This window comes from Mytilus galloprovincialis, chromosome 12 (genome assembly GCF_965363235.1).
Source record: "Mytilus galloprovincialis chromosome 12, xbMytGall1.hap1.1, whole genome shotgun sequence".
Classification (NCBI taxonomy): domain Eukaryota; kingdom Metazoa; phylum Mollusca; class Bivalvia; order Mytilida; family Mytilidae; genus Mytilus; species Mytilus galloprovincialis.
In genome coordinates, this window is record NC_134849.1 from 56785206 (window position 1) to 56802150 (window position 16945).

Sequence of the window (16945 nt, forward strand, 5' to 3'; positions counted from 1 at the left end):
TAGTTTTGTTTGATTTTGTTTATTTTTGTTTTAGTAAAATATTATTTTTTTACTTGTGTTTCTGTGAGTGTTGGCCAACTGACACTCCGATTATCCTACGTCTTTACACAACTGAAAACAGTTTGGTTTCGATGTTGACATAAGACAACGCTGACACTTTGTCCAAATGATGAACTTCTTGGAACACCTTTCGTGTACCTTTTGATACATTTGTTTTATGTACATTATTATAATTAAGAGATTACACAAGTTTTTGAGCTCTTTTCATTTTTCTTTTTCACAGGTTCAGTCGGTATGAGATCAGGTTTATTTTCAACTGTGTTGCTCTCTTCCTTTACTTTACTGTTTTGTTCTTCTAGTATTTTATTTTCTTGTTCCATTTGTAAAATCTTTGCCTCAAGCTTAGCAGCCTCCTTTTCTATTGTTTTTCTTTTGTTTTCTTCTGCAAGAATTTTGTCTTTTAGGTTTTTTTCTATATCTTCAACATTTTTTATTATTTCTTTCATTCTTTTGTTTTCCAATATCATATCGTCATTTTTTTGGTGTAAACTTGATTTTTCCTCCTTTACGGTATCGATATTTTCTTCAAGTTGTTTTATTTTAAGTTGCGTGTCTTCGACCTGATGCTCCAATATTTTCTTCTCTTCTATTTTTTGTTTTAAAGTATTCTGTTCTTCTAGCATTTGTTGTTCTAAAATTTTCGTCTCTTCTTCCATTTGCTTTTCTGAATCGTCTATCCGATGTCCCAAATTACTATTTGCTCTTGCCATTTCATTATTTTGTTTTACTAATAATTGGATTCTTTCTTCTTTCTCTTGAATTATTTCTTCTTTCTCTTTGATTCTTTCTTCTTTTTCTTTAATGATTTGTTCTTTCTCTTGCATTTGTTGTTCTAAAATTTTCTTCCCTTCTTTCATTTGCTTCTCTGAATTGTCTATCCGATGTCCCATACTACTTTTTGCTCTTGCCATTTCATTATTTTGTTTTTCTAATAATTGGATTTTTTCTTCTTTGTCTGTAATTCTTTCTTCTTTTTCTTTGATTCTTTTTTCTTTTTCTTTGATTTTTTCTTCTTTTTCTTTAATGATTTGTTCTTTCTCTTGCATTTGTTGTTCTAAAATTTTCTTCTCTTCTTTCATTTGCTTCTCTGAATTGTCTATCCGATGTCCCAAACTACTTTTTGCTCTTGCCATTTCATTATTTTGTTTTTCTAATAATTGGATTCTTTCTTCTTTCTCTTTGATTCTTTCTTCTTTTTCTTTAATGATTTGTTCTTTCTCTTGCATTTGTTGTTCTAAAATTTCCCTCTCTTCTTTCATTTGCTTCTCTGAATCGTCTATCCGATGTCCCAAACTACTTTTTGCTCTTGCCATTTTATTATTTTGTTTTTCTAATAATTGGATTTTTTCTTCTTTCTCTTTAATTCTTTCTCCTTTCTCCTTGATTCTTTCTTCTTTTTCTTTAATGCTTTGTTCTTTCTCTTTGATTCTATTTTCTTTTTCTTCAATCCTATCTTCTTTTTCTTTAATCATATCTTCTTTCTCTTTAATTCTCTGATCTTTTTCTCCCAGTATTGCTTCGTATTGACCCGTTTCTCTTTCACCACGTACTTTTGCAGATTTGATTCGTTGTTGACTGAACCTTTGGCTTTTCTGAAATAGACGTGAGCTTTTATGAAAATATAAATATACATATAGGTACATGATTTAAAGAAGCAGTTGTGGATATATTTTGAAATGAATTCTTATTTCAGGAGATATCTAATAAAACAGCAATCTTCTGACACAAAAAAATCAAAAGCAACAAATAAACAACGGGTCACCCACAACCATGAACAATTTATAAAGAAAATTAAAAACCAATTGTTCAGAGAACAATTGAAGGTCTTTCCACTAGTAAAGATCTATTTTGATATGGAAATATAAAAAATCAGTTAAAAATGTTAGTTCCTATGGCTTTATGATGTATTAATATCAATTTAAAGCAAAGGTCAAAATCTAGAACGTCCTATTAACCTATGACCTTGACCTCAATTTTAAGGTCACAAACCAAGGATCTTAAATCAAAAGACCCTAGATCTTTAATATGTTTGGTTAAAGAGTAATATCACTTTACGGGTAAACCTAAATATACGATGGGCAAAAACTCCCATTTATTATCTGCGCACCCTTTCAACCAAAATATACAAGTAAGGACATGTCGCAACTAACAATTTATGAAAAATTATTTGTAGATATGTCATACGGTATTTGATAATCAGTGAAAATAAGCAAAAATCAAAATTTAGAACATGACCTTGACCTTTGACCTTGACCTCATTTTCATTTTTTGGACCAAGGACCTCAAATCTGAAGACCCTAGGTCTCTATCACTTATGGTTTACCAGTTAGAAATGCATATTACTTATATCATTTACATAAGGGGAAATAACTCTCATATGGAGTCTCTGGAAAGCTTCGGTCCAAATGAATTGCCTAATCCTGAAGATGTAACGAGCAATTTGGTAAAATAAATTTGTCGTAACCTTTTACGGTTGCGAAGGAGTAGTGGCCACAAGAAAAACAGTGTTTGGGGAGATAACTCTTACAACACAAAGTATTTGGTTACGCAGTTGTCAGTTTTAAAAGCGCATACACTTTACGATATCATATTCCAAATATCTAAGCGACATCTTTTGAAACATCAATACTACGCAAGAAAAAAATTAGGCGGAAGAAAAAAAGAAAAAAATAATAATAATAATCAGAACAAATTCAATAGGTCTTTCCACGGAAAGGTGGAAAGACCTAATTAATGTCGGATAAACAAAACTTGCAGAGGTTTTTACGGATCCAGGCGATGAGGGTTCCGGGAGTTGATATTCATGCATTTAAATGGTGACATATGGTTAGAACCCTCCTGTTAAAAATAACTGGATCTGCTCATGTTTCTCAATCATTAGTTTTCAGAAAAGCATGTTGAGTTCTTTGAAAAATCGGAAGGCGAGACATGTGTTGCGTTTCCGTTTCCGTCAGCATTTGTTAAGTTTCTTGTTTAAACAAATTAGAACTTTGAAGATACTACTAAGACAAGGGTGTTTTCCGTAATGTTGTATTATTATTATTATATATGTATATATCAGTTCGACGACAAAGTCGAGGTTTTTGCCCCTAGGTCATAGTCAAGTGACTGAGTTATTAACCAATTTTAAATATTTTGTATTCTGCATATGACAGTTTGATATGATTTTCCCCTTTGTTTTTTATTTTTTCTGATACTGTGGATTCATTAATATTATTCGTGTGTTTAGTTAGTACAGGTGAACTACGAATTCAAATGTTTAACGAATAGCATACCTTTATTTTTAATAGGCTTTGTATACAGAAATTGACAGAACCACAAAATCAAATATACACGAATACGCAAGATTTCAGCTATTTTCGAAAAATGATACCCACGACAATAAATGAATCCACAGTAACTACTTGGTATCTATACTATTTGTATGATCGAACCTGCTTATGCCATTCCTGAATCTGATTGATTTTTAAAGGACCCTGTTTGCTTCCATCTCGCCTTATGTATACGTCGTCATTGAAAACTTGATAAAGTTCAGTCAATTGCTCCGCTTTCTTCACCATTATTTCTATAACTTTCAAGTTTCCTAAAAGTAAATGGAAAAAAGTTTTGATGAAAATAAACACATTGCTGAAGAGTTTTCATAAAGAAAAGCTAACAACTCAAAAGTAATCTAGTACATAGTCATTCACATTTCCACTATCATATAAAGTTTAAGGAAACAAAGTAAACATTAGCTAAAAATATGACCGGTTCATACATTCATTAAAAATATACAATAACAGTATTTACTTTTTTCATAATGGGTGGGTAGAAATTCTAAATCCGCCACTTAAATTTCGAATGCCCAAGGTATGATGCATGTTCACTTAAAATGTCCAGTACCAGGTGATCAGGAATATAGGGGAGTTGTATTCAAATAGAACGTGTTTATGAACGTTAGCGTTTGTTTTTAAAGCTGTTCTGTTATTCCGTTGTTTTCCTCTTACAGTCAATGTGTTTCTGTTTTGGTTTGTCACCTGTTTACGCTTAATCGGTCTATGAACAGCGATGTTCTTATGTTGTCTTTTTCTTTATTAACTTTCACGTAATACTTCCTTGATGGTCGAGCAGTGCAAATACTCTAAAGCTTTCAATTGGAATCGACGTTTGAAACCGCGAAACCGATTTACAGTCGTCAAAACTACTCTGATTGGCGAAAACTAATTATTTCGTAAGGCTAAGTATATTGGGCAGAGATCATTCAATCAATCATGATTTTGTTCGTCATCATCCTGTAGGTTCAGTAGAATTCCCTTTATGTACTAACTTAGTCGTACTTTTGTGTGTGTTATCTAATGATTCAGATTAATACAGGGTATGGAGAACCGTCGTGTAGTGGTTAACGCAGAGCACACACAGTTTCATGGGTCGATTCTCGTTCTGTGGTGAACATTTCATGCTCTCCCTTGACGCAATTTCCGAGTATGGTCTTGAGAAACTATGAAAATCCATCGGAAGTGCAGCACTCGCACCCGCAACGTGGACAAGGATTAATATAATTTTCAATAACGTGTTTCCCAATCTACTATAAATAAGTATGTTTAAACCAAAGGGTAAAATTTCATCTCACCTATTTGCTTATTGTTTACATCACACACAGGGATAAATTTCACTGTGTAGTTCTCTGGAAAAATTTCTGGCTTGATTGCTTTTATACCAGTGTCAATACTATCTTTACGTATATTATCTTCCTTCCTAAAATCACATTCAATGCCTTCCACAACACCTACAAAAAGTTATATAAACTGTACATGATCTGTCAACATGTCTTTTTATGGGGATCTAAGACATGCAATGTTCATTGACATAATGTATTATGATGACGATTTTTTAAAGTTGTCTAATGATGAAACTACTGTTTTAAAAAGTAAAATAAAGATAATACCGAACTACCGAGGAAAACGGACATAACAAATCAAATGGCAAAATCAAAAGCACAAACACATCAAACGAATGGATAACAAATGTCATTTAATGGACTTGGTACAGACATTTTGTTTATTTAGAAATGATGGAATCACCCTGGTTTTATAGCCAGGTTTTAAACAGATTTAAATGCAGTTTGATCCACACATATTGCAGGAAGTGAACTCAACGGAACACTATCCATAGTTAATCGTTGTATTACTTTTATTTATTAAAGGTATACTAGCTGCCAAATTTATGTTCACCGATTTAACTCATATTCTCACATTCGATTTAATGCAATGTAAAACATTTACCCAAACTTTAAAATGTCTAAAATAAACTATTTACAGGGCATGGGCTCAATTATATGAAGCTTCGTGTCGTGTTTATTTTAGTTAATTTTGGATGACCTCCGTTGACCATATAAGCGATATAAACATATAGATACAACCAGCTATCAAAATCGTGCCATTATATTTTCTAGGACTGTTTAATTGCATTTTATAGATTGAAGAGATAAGTAAATCGCCGTTTTTACATGTAAACAAATGATTTGTTGTGGATCGAATCAGTCAATCCATTGATGTGTTTCACTTTCAGTGTTGACATTCTTTTCATTTAAGGTGGTACCTAATTACACTACAGGGAGAAATAACTCTGAAAAATCAGATAAACGGTTTAATCATGTTGTTTTCCTAAGGGAATATTAAGCTTCTCAATGATCAAAATAGGCGTTTGTCAAAAGGCTATATAACCAGTGTATTTTTTTCTGATAAAATGGTTGGTTAAAAGTTCTTGAAATTTTTATGCTTTGTCAAAGGGTTGAAGTAAATTCTTTGTCAAAATTTTATGAAAACTGATCGAGTCCATTTCATTTTAGTGAAGGTGTTGGGTACCACCTTAAAAAACATTACTCGGACAATTCATGCGCGTTATCAATCTCTAGCTAAGGGGTTAAATTGAAAGTCATACGGATTCAAGGGGTCGAATTATTCATTTCCGAGTAACACATATTGTCCATGTCATTAGTCAGCCTTTGAAATACGAAATACTGTAAGTGGAACAGTTCAAAAATTCTGCTTTAGGTTGGTAACATATTTTGATCCCTATAGCGTCGGTCACACCTTAACGGATAACTCGAACGGATGCCAAACGGATAACTTTTTTTCAATCCGTTCATGTCCGTTAGACATCCGTTCATATCCGTTAGACGTCCGTCCATATTCGTTTCATGTCCGTTTAGCGTAAGTTTTATCCGTCGACGTTCGTTCTGTCCTTTGGAAAATTTTGAGCATGTTCCAAACTTTGAATGGACGTCCAACGGACGAAGTGTACGGTACTCGTTTTCGTTTTGTATCCGTAACTTGTCCGTTATACATCCGTTCGATATTGAACGAACGAGAAACGGACTTCTACCGGACGTATAACGGATAAAACGGATAAATGCCAATTGAAACTTTTGCGTCAGAAATGACAATTATTGGTATGTCAGATTTCTTAAGTGTCATAAATTCATAATTATTCATAATCGATCTTAGAGTAATGGCACGTCTTCACCACCAAGCAGCTCTTATTCAGACCAGACACTCCCTTTCGCGGCATTTTGTAGAACAAACCAAAACCAGCTACAAAGAAACTTTTTGAATATCTATGCGATTTACATGTATCATTATTGTCGCCTTTAATTTTTCCGTATATCTTTGTTCATCCGTTTTATCCGGTAAGCTTCAGTTAGGTGTCCGTTTTATGCGCAACTCGTCTGTTGGATATACGTTCGACTTCCGTTCTGTCCGGTACGTTTTTAGTTTCTAGTCCGGTGTGTGTCCGTTATGCATTCCTTACGCTACCGTTTTATTTGGTCAGTACATCAACGGATAACAATTTTGTCGACGGACAACTTTTATTTTCACCCGTTAGGCGTCTGTTCGTGCTATCCGGTAAGGTGTGACCACAGCTTATCTGCTTTATTAATCAAGTGCACAGGAAAACATTTTTTTTGTTATTTAGAGTACTCAAATAATCAAGACTTGATTTTAAACATACATTTTTATAAGAAAAGAATATTAAGGTAATAAATGGAAAAAGAAGAGAAAACTAAATAAAATAAAAATTATCAATATGGCGTGAAGTCCCAAGTTCGTTTTCCGGAAAACAATCACAGGACTATATGAACATGATGAAGATGTGTATTTACCTTCATCGTTGACACCTATAAACAACGTTCCCTCCTCCTCGCTGTTTAGAAAAGCGCACACATATACACCGACATCAGTTTTTAAAAAAGCATACGGGTAGTTTCCTCCACCTCTTTTAAATTCTCTATTTCTACTTTCACTTCCAATTTTATCTCTATAAAAGTAACACGTATCATGCTGTTCATTACTTTTTTGTTTAACACGTTTAACATCTACGATAATATTCACGCGCGGATCGACAAGTTGAAGAAAGTTGAATCGTAGTTTTTGTCTGCCTTCTCGTATTGCTAAATTCTGTAGTACATATTCAGCTGCTTCCAGTGATTGAAGATGTATTATGGCCGCCTTCTTTCCTTGGCTACTGATAAAATTAATATCATTGGTAGTAATCTGTATCCGTAACCATTTGGTAAATAAATTTTCGATTGACGATCGCAGTGCATTTTCATTTTTATGTTCACTCAAATTACCGATCGTCGCAATATACACGTGCGAGCTACTATTATCCATTTTAGGTTTTTAACGTATTAGTAAGTTGTTTTAGTTATTTGAGATTATTGTTTGTGTGTTGCTAAGGTGAGTATTTGATTTTTGATTTTCAGGAAATCTAAATGACACAAATTAAATTGTAGTAGTATGCGTTGTGGCAAATTCTATGCATGAAGAGTTCGTGTATTGTTATTGATAGCGATTAATTTTTTTAAATATTCTTTAAAAAAAAGATATTAAGTCAGTAAACAATTTGATAACTTGTCGTTTAAATAGACCTTTTCAACAATTTCTGCACCAACAATTGACAATGACAGGTATTATATGTGAGGGGTCGTTTAAAAAGTAGTATCGATTATATAATTGTATACTGCAGTGTGTTTATTTCCTTTAAATATAGTAACACAGCTTTATTTTGTATAACGTCAATTTCATCATATAACACTTTCTACACAATCAGGGGTCCATTTTGCAATACAATCATTTCGACGTCTATAGTCATTTGTGTTACGATTTAAAAAGTTATCTAGATGTATTAATTTAAGTTGCAGTATAAAAACAATATTAGGTCAATATCATAAAAAATATTAACTTTTTTGTATTAGGCGCAAAACTTGGGAAGGGCTCGGTAGAACCTCGCCCTTCCCAGTTTCTCAGCCTCATACAAAAAAGTTTAATTTTTCTGACACAGACCTAATATTGTTTATATATATTATAATAGTTTACTAAATTTGAAATGAAATAATGTTTGTCTACATTTATTTACCACAACGATATTTTCTTATTTTCTTTCAATAATTTGTTGGGTGGAAAAATACATGACAAAGGAAAATGGTATTATACTACCCAGGAAATAGAAGTTGTAGATAAATTTAGTTATCTTGGTATTTTGTTCAATTTTAATGGTGAAGATAATCTGTTGCGAGCAGAAACTCTCAGAACAGGGTAGAAAAGCTGTGTTTGCCTTAAGGAGAAATGTTTAAGATATTTGAATTTTGTAACTTTACTTTCACTTTTTGATACTTATATTAACAGTGTACTTTGTTATGGTTGTGAAATTTGGGGTGCTCATAAGGCACCAGCTATATAAGGGATACATCTGGGTTATGGCATAAATATTATGAAAGTAAAAAGCTCGACTCATACTATGATGTACTATGAGTTAGGTAGATTACATTACTGTACACCTGACATGTCGAATTTTAAATTCGGGTTTAAGGATGTTATGTACCACAAATTGGTTGTATTTTTTAAAAAATGATTTGCTTGATAAAAGTTTAGGTGAAATTTGGTATAGTGACGATGGACGTATTTTTAGATAGTAAGCTCTTCGATACTATTTATACTTTATAGCGTGTCTTTTTATGTTGCCTATAGTTGTTATGACTTTGGTAAATAAGGATAATAATGTTTAAATTGACTTTAATTTTTTAATTGAGTACAAATAAAGGAGAGGCCTTTTATACTCTAACTTATAGAAGTTGAGATTTTAATTTTCTATGAAAACTGGAAAAAAGAAAAAAGAAATAATTAAGAAAAAAATGTTTATCAAGATTTTGTTTTTTACGTTTATCAACAAGGTATAATAATTTCATAAAACGTGTGTGGTTTTGATTCGAACGCTCCCATAGTTTTATTTACACTTCATACTTATTATCTTTATTTTCATATATATATATGTCTTTTCAGTTACAATTTCTGCAGAATACTTGCATGTATTATCTTCTTTTTTTGGTTATATATATATATGTCTTTAACCGTTTTGGTTCTCATACATGATCGGCTTGCAGCTTTCCTAGTGAAGGTTAATAAATAAAGAATATATCTCCGGACAGATGACATAAATAATGTGTTGTTTCATTGTATACGGTACTAGGTTGATTAAATTTTTGGTATTTTTTCAATAATTTTATCCAAACTGCTATACAAATTCATCAAAGATATATCGACCACCTCAATTCAGCAAATTAACCTCATTTGTTTTATTACACTGTGTGTAAAATTTGGTTAATTTGCAACTCAATCCAAATGTTATATCTCTTACAATTTCAGGTACTAGGAATGACCTTAATAAAAAGGAAACGATAGCTTACTATTTTACATGCGTCGACGATATTTTCTCACTATCTATTTAATACGTACTTTCTCATTATATTTCCTACAACTAACCTGGTAGAACTTCTTGTTGACGGTCAGTATTCGAGACAACTATGCATTCACCAAAAAGCCAGTGTTTCGAATTTACTTTGATTGAAAAAAAGAACAACGCTCTAGTAATCCACTTTCTGGGTTTGCCTTCATCAGGAACGCTTAAAGTCGGGTATATAAAGTTAAATGGATATTGTAAAGTTCTATTCTCTATGTGGAAACTATTAGCTACAACTGTAGTACATAATAATAAAGGTTAATAGAGTGGCTCATACATTGTCAAATCCGACCTACAGCTTAATGGGATTTGTCTGTCGAACTTGGGACATGACGTGTTGTTTTAAAAGACATGTTACCTAACATACTAAACAGAGTATCATATCAGTAGTATACCTGGCCATATCGTGATGTTGTGACCTTATTTAAAGGGATGCCCTGCTGAGTATAAGTTATGACGAATTTTCAAAGTCAGACTACAAAATTCTGAAATACCGGTATTGAATTTTCCTACTTTGAAACGATTTTTTAGCCGTCGTTGAACAATATTGTCCACGGATTATGTTGTAAAATCATCAGCATGTGTGGAAAGATCATCCCTACTTTTTTTAGTTTTCTAGGTAGTGTCATGTGTACTATTGTGTGTTTGTTTGTCCTTTTCATTTTTAGCCATGACGTTGTCAGCTTATTTTAAATTTATGAGTTTGACTGATCCTCTGGTATCTTTCATCCCTCTTTCAATACTGAGTGTTTCAAAGATAGATTTTTTTGTACTGTAGATAAGTATATAATTGAATCTTACATTTACGACCAATTAATGTAGAATATGCCTAGTTAAATAAATGGCAGTTGATTTGTTGTTTGAATTTGCCTTGGAGTATTTTTGTTATATATGTTTGGTAGGGTTCGTTACTTTTTTTGTAGCGTTTATGAATAAAAAAGAAAACATTTAAAAGCAGGAAGCTATATAGGACACCAAAAAGTACTGCTGTGATATCCTAAAAACATGAATAGTAAATGTTAGTTTGACAAATCTTATCTTGAATTCTATCCTAATTCTATCTTATTTTGGGGAAATCTTTTTAGAAATTCAAATGTGTCGTCACCAATTGCGTTGTTGACTTTGGCTTATTTGATGTGCTGGTTTAAGTTGTTTCATGTAATGTATCTGTTTTTATTCTGTAGAAAGTCACCACTCCAGTTTTATCATGTGTATCTACTATATAGTCATTTTATAAAATTTACTGTTTTCAAAAATGCAAAAGTATGAACTATTCCAAATAACAAGGATGTTCTTATCACAGGTAGAAAACCTTAGCCGTATTGGTCACAACTTTATCGAACTTTTGGTCTTCAGTGCTCTTCATCTTTGTATTTGTTTTGGCTTTCGAACTTTTTCATCAGAGCGTCACTGGTTGGTCAGGAAACGCAGGTCTGGCGTATTAAATTTTATGCCTGATACCTTTTGTTAGCTATCATTTGTGTGTTTCTTTGTCCTGTATTTTCTCCAATTTCTTTGTATTGTAATCATGTCATGTTGTCAGTGTAATGTTTAATTCAACGTTGCCATTAACGCGGGAGGTTTGACATGCCGTATAACAATTCAACCCATCATTTTTTTTTCTTTTCTTAAATTGTCAGGCCACATTGTTTTATTATAGTTCGTTTCTGTGTGTATTACATTTAAATGTTGTGTTTCTGTTGTGTCGTAGTTTTCCTCTTATATTTGATGCGTTTCTCAATTTATAGTGTGTAACCCGGATTTATTTTTTTACTCAATCGATTTATGAATTTCGAAAAGCGGTATACTACTGTTTGCCTTTATCTATATAATAAATGAGAAACGAAAAACCCTTATGAATCACAACAACGACCGATAACCACTGAACAGCAGGTTCCTGACTTAGGGCAGATGCAAATAAATGCAGCAGGTTTAAATGTTTTGTTTTGATCCCAAACTTCACTCTTACCCGAAACGTTATTGTAACATTACAACATAAAACAGACACACTATAAAGTATAATTAAAATGGCTGAACTCGATCAAAAAAAGTATAAACAAAAATAAGTAAACATACTCTAAACGAATAAATGTATATCTTTTACTTACCAAAGTCATAACAACTATAGGCATACGACATATAAACTACACAAAGTCTTCATAGATAGCAAAAGGTAATGTGTGAAACATATTACAACATGTTAGATCTTAATTTTTGTGCACGAAATATAAATTTACCCAAATTACATAATTCTCGAAGATTATTAGAACTCATTAGTTATATTTATATATTTTTACATAGAAAGTTTTCTCCATTAATATGGTTTTATGAAATAAGATCTAAGACCTTGATACGAAGAATATTTTAAAATAAAATGCATCTCATCTTCAATGTCATTTTTACAAAAAACTACAAAGTCTATTACTTCTTGTAAACAAAAGTCTTAAACTCTATATCTATAACTTTTACATCTAAGTAAACTATTTATTTGGCTGTCAAAATCTTGCTTCAGACAACCAAACAGGCGTTGTTTAATTATCAAGTAAAAACTACTGGAGAGCTAACTATCTAAAAATAAACCTTGAGTATACCAAATATCAGCTAAACCTATACTGAGCAACTAAGTTTTAATAAAAATACAACCAATTTGTCTTATTATTTGGACATATTTGTAAATCGTCATATAAAAACAGTAACAGTTTTTCAAAATACAGTTTGTAGTACATAGCAGCTTAAATCAGTATTTAGAAATGCGACATTTTCTGGTGTGCAATAATGGCAATCTACCTAGCTCATACACCATGAAATTCTTAGTAGAGCTTTTTACTTTCATAATATTTTTACAATAGCCTAGATGTATCCTTTCTATAGCTGGTGCCTTGTGAGCACACCAAATTTCACAACCATAACAAAGTACTCTGTTTATATAAGTATCTTTAAATTTGACCAATGACACAATGTGAATAAAAAATTGTAGTTTTGAATCTTAGTAGCGAACTTCCTTAACGCGGTAAGATCATTCATAATATTTCGCTGAATTTTTATCTATTCAATTTTTTACATTTTGAAAGCTTGAATGCATCGGACTTCTTTTTTTATGCGCAAACAAATATGTAATTTGATTTCAATCCCAATGGATCACATGCATGTGAATAGCGCATTAATAGTGAGAGTAGTTTTGGTTATATGGTCGAAGTGCAAACCAAGGGAAAAACTTCTAATTGGCCTATCCAATTCAAGTATTTGTAGATATGTGAAGCCATAAAATCATATAAGAATTATTGTGATGTGGGATGTCTGACTTATTGAAGTCAGTCACATGCCTTATATATCTTATATGCATTTTTGCTTTTGTTCAAGTAACGCTACATTAAAGCATCATATTGTTTAATAAACATGTAGTTTATCTAATATTGTTTTATCCTATATGTATATATAAGTATGAACATGAAACCCAACAGTGTTAAGAGTTAAAAAAAATTGCCGACAAATTGCCGATTACTCACACATTTTATACACTGAAGCTCCAATCGTTTAACCTCATTTTCGACGCGCTCGCCCACATCTGCAATAAAAAATATAACCTCAATAGTCGTTGTGTTACCTGGTCACGTAAGGCGAATTTAAAGATGAACAAAATACATGTGTTTTAAGCGTGTGAAGATGTGCTATCATTTTTATTTTATTGTATATATTGATAAAAAAAAAAAGAAGAAAGGAAATGGTATGAGACTAAGTTTTTTTATTCTTGTCGAAAATTTCAAACTTCAAATGTTGTTGATAGTAAAATCAATTTGACTTATCATCGGATTGGAATTATATGAGCAACACTAATATGTGGAGCACACAATAAAGCAACCTTTCCGGAACACCTGAGGTCACCACCGGTTTTTGCTGCTTAGTCTTTAGTTTATTTCGGTTATATTGTGTACCGCTGTTTGTCTGTTTATCTGTTTGTCTGTTATGTTTTTCATTTACCCATTTGTCTGTCTATCTGTTTGTCTGTTTATCTGTTTGTCTCATTGTCTTTTTTTTTTTAACAATGGTATTGTCAAATTATTTTCGAATTATGAGCTTGAATGTCTCTTTGGTATCAATGAAAGAAATTTCATCAGAATTTAAAATGTTTGATTGTCATCTTTAACATTATCCCTAAACTCCCGCAGAAAATCTTTAATATATATCATTCGGCGAACTGTATTATGTAGGAACATACCAATATATTTTTTTTAGGAAAATGAGCATAGGAGGTACTCGTTCAGATGATGGAAAAGACACTTTTTATTGCATGAGGAAAGTTACATATTGGGATATATATGGAGTGAAAAGTTTCCCTTATAAAGGCAAAAGGAAACACACACCTCTTTTACATCAACATTTCAATGGTCAATTTATGATACAAAATGATTTATTAGGATTAACTATTCATCCGTTTGAATCAAGATTTGAAGAATGCTTAGAAAGAAGAACAAGAAATAAAGAGTGGCTTCTTAACATGCGATTTCCTGATAAAACAAGTGATGGATACATTGAATATTTAGAAAATTGTCAAGAAGGTATAAAGCATAAACATTTATTTACACTTGCAACAGTGCTTATTAAGCCGTCAAACACATTGAACATAGAGTAATTTGTGATATACTGTCACTAATAATATCTCGTCTTGTTTGTGACCTTTGTAATTCGTTTTCTGGATTTGAACTAGCTGTCAGAATCTGGGAGTAATTTTAGCCTTATCGGTAGTCAGGGTTGTTTAACATTAACTAGTATTACTGTTCTTTGTGTGTTTGTTTATAAGAGGGTGTGTATGTAAGGCCAGTTCGACTCAAAAGTCACATTAAACCTTATGTTCAAATATTTTTTATTAAGTTACTTCCTTCTTTTTACAGAAAAATAATTGAAAACTCTGTCACTCTCCGTCAATTTTGACAGTTGTTTTGATCTTTTTTTGTCTGTTTTCCCCCTTTTTCGGTCATGTCAATTACATTTTAGACTGCTGATATTAAATATCCAAATTAGATTGCTTGCCTCTCTCTTGAATGAGTTGCAATATAATAGAAACAACAATGTTTTGTCCCGTAATATAAATTTTAATTATACTCGGCTCGACACAGGAAATAAATGATTTGCAAAGCCTCGTTTTTTACTAGTTTTGAGTCTGGTACATATCGATTTATGTTCTAGACAATGGATGGTCATTCTATATGTAGGTTTGAGGTTTAAGACCAATCCATCAACAAAAATATAACTGATTTTCATTAAGCTATATTTGAGTGAGTAACAATTTTCTTTTTGCATACCACATTCTCTCTTCACTTCAAATATTGTGTTAGCTCAGTGCACATGAATTTGTATTTGCACACTCATAAATCAAAATACTTCATAGCTGATCTGCTGTCTAACTTTTATTTTGAATTAAAATGCCACAAAGATAAAGCAAAATTTCACATTTAGATATATAAATGATGTCCTGTCAACTATATAATCCTTATTTTAGCGATTGCTTGTATACCAAAAATCTACAATATGAAATTGAATATCATACCCATACGAGAAGGTCAGCTTCATATCTTAGATTATTTGCAAGCAATTGAAAGATAGCCGTCTTCAAACAAAGATTTTGTACCAAAATTCGTATTTCTACCTTTCTTTTTGTACCAATTTTAGTCTACCTATTATTAACCCATAGATTTCACCACTGCAACAAGTCTATAACTATATTTCTCCGATCGAGAGAGTTAAATTTTATTATTTAAAGCGCGAGGCTTGCCGAGCTTTTTAAACAATAAAATTCAACTGTTGAGAGTGGAAAATATCGTAATACAAAAGTTACAGTGGTGGCATTTGTGATGATTTTTATCTTTCTTTATCAAAGATTTTGAAAATTTGTGTACTTTTAATGTAACTTCATCAGGCAAGGTCGCCTTTTTTTGCATGACGTCACAATAAGAAAATTAAGAAAAATACAAGAAAATTTAACGTCACAATTAAATTTCAACTAATCATTTGTCGAGAACAAATTTTTCACTTGTGAGGAGAAAATTTTTCCTCACACTGGTCAGGAAAGATGAAAATAGCACAAAAACTAGAGAAAATTATTTTTCAGGAATAATTGGTTTTTCAATATAAAATGTTTAAACCTGTCTCAACAGACACATGTTTTCGGTCTACATTCTTAAGACACCGGTATAGTCAATTTATATGTCAAGTAACATATTGTGTCCTTTTCATTATAAGATAATGTTTGGCTTTACCTGCATTCTGGTGTATGTTTAAAAAAAAATAAAAAAAATACCAAAACTTTAAAAAAAAAATCCTATACAAAAACAAAAGAGAATACGTGGCGTTAATCACAATCACAATCAGACAGACAATGCTTTAATGTTTGGAACGGCATATAGGGTCTACATTTTTGATTTGTCGTTGTTTTCTAACACATATATTTGTTTTGCCTCTTTCGAATTTCGATTGATTTTGGGGTTTGTTTGGGTTATTTTTTTTTTTTGGGGGGGGGGGGAGGGGGGATGAAATGTTTGATATATATCTATATACATGTATGTTTACACAAAGATTAAAAAAAAGTTATATTGAATATATTTATTTAGCAGATAAAAGTGACCGTGAATTAAGAAAACAATAAAAGGATTGATATCCCGTACGACTTGAGAAATGAGAAAAACGAATACCATATAGTTAGCTATACATCAAAAACGATCCAATTTAATGTGAACATTCAAGCAAGAAAAATAACGGCTTGATTTGCTGTAAACATATTTTATTAAAGAAATCAAAACAAAACATTTGTGAAAGCAAATTTACAGATCTAACATTGTTTGGTTGATGTTTAGACAAGTTGTATATATATATATATATAAATATATAGATCTACAAGGGTAAAGACATAAATACGAAAACTACAAAAGATTCAACAATTGGGAATAGGAAACATGAGCAGTGCTCTTATATAAATCCGTCTACCGATTGACTATTGGCTACTTCATTTGTAGACGATAAAGTACGAAAGCAACTGAAGACAGGAAATAATTTGTTACCTGTTATCTAAAGGAGTAAGAAAGGCGAAAGATACTTAAAGGACATTCAAATTCAT

The 16945-nt window shown here is 31.8% G+C and overlaps 1 protein-coding gene across 1 annotated transcript; it reads right to left on the reverse strand.

Annotated features, from left to right (window-relative positions):
* Window positions 1-233: 233 nt before the first annotated feature.
* On the reverse strand, window positions 234-7609 carry LOC143053716 (uncharacterized). Its single transcript, XM_076226503.1, has 4 exons — window positions 7202-7609; window positions 4670-4825; window positions 3495-3643; window positions 234-1652 (listed from the first exon to the last, which is right to left on the reverse strand). The coding sequence occupies exons 3-4, from the start codon at window positions 3618-3620 to the stop codon at window positions 234-236; spliced, it is 1545 nt and encodes a 514-aa protein (XP_076082618.1). The 5' UTR covers window positions 3621-3643; window positions 4670-4825; window positions 7202-7609.
* Between the last annotated feature and the right edge of the window lie 9336 nt (window positions 7610-16945).

Bases quoted from the DNA above. Each gene is read 5' to 3' on its own strand.
- LOC143053716 (XM_076226503.1), bottom strand. From the start codon at position 3,620: ATGGTGAAGAAAGCGGAGCAATTGACTGAACTTTATCAAGTTTTCAAT. The intron at 1,653-3,494 runs GTTCGATCATAC...CGTCTATTTCAG, and splicing joins TTCAGGAATGGCATAAGCAG to AAAAGCCAAAGGTTCAGTCA.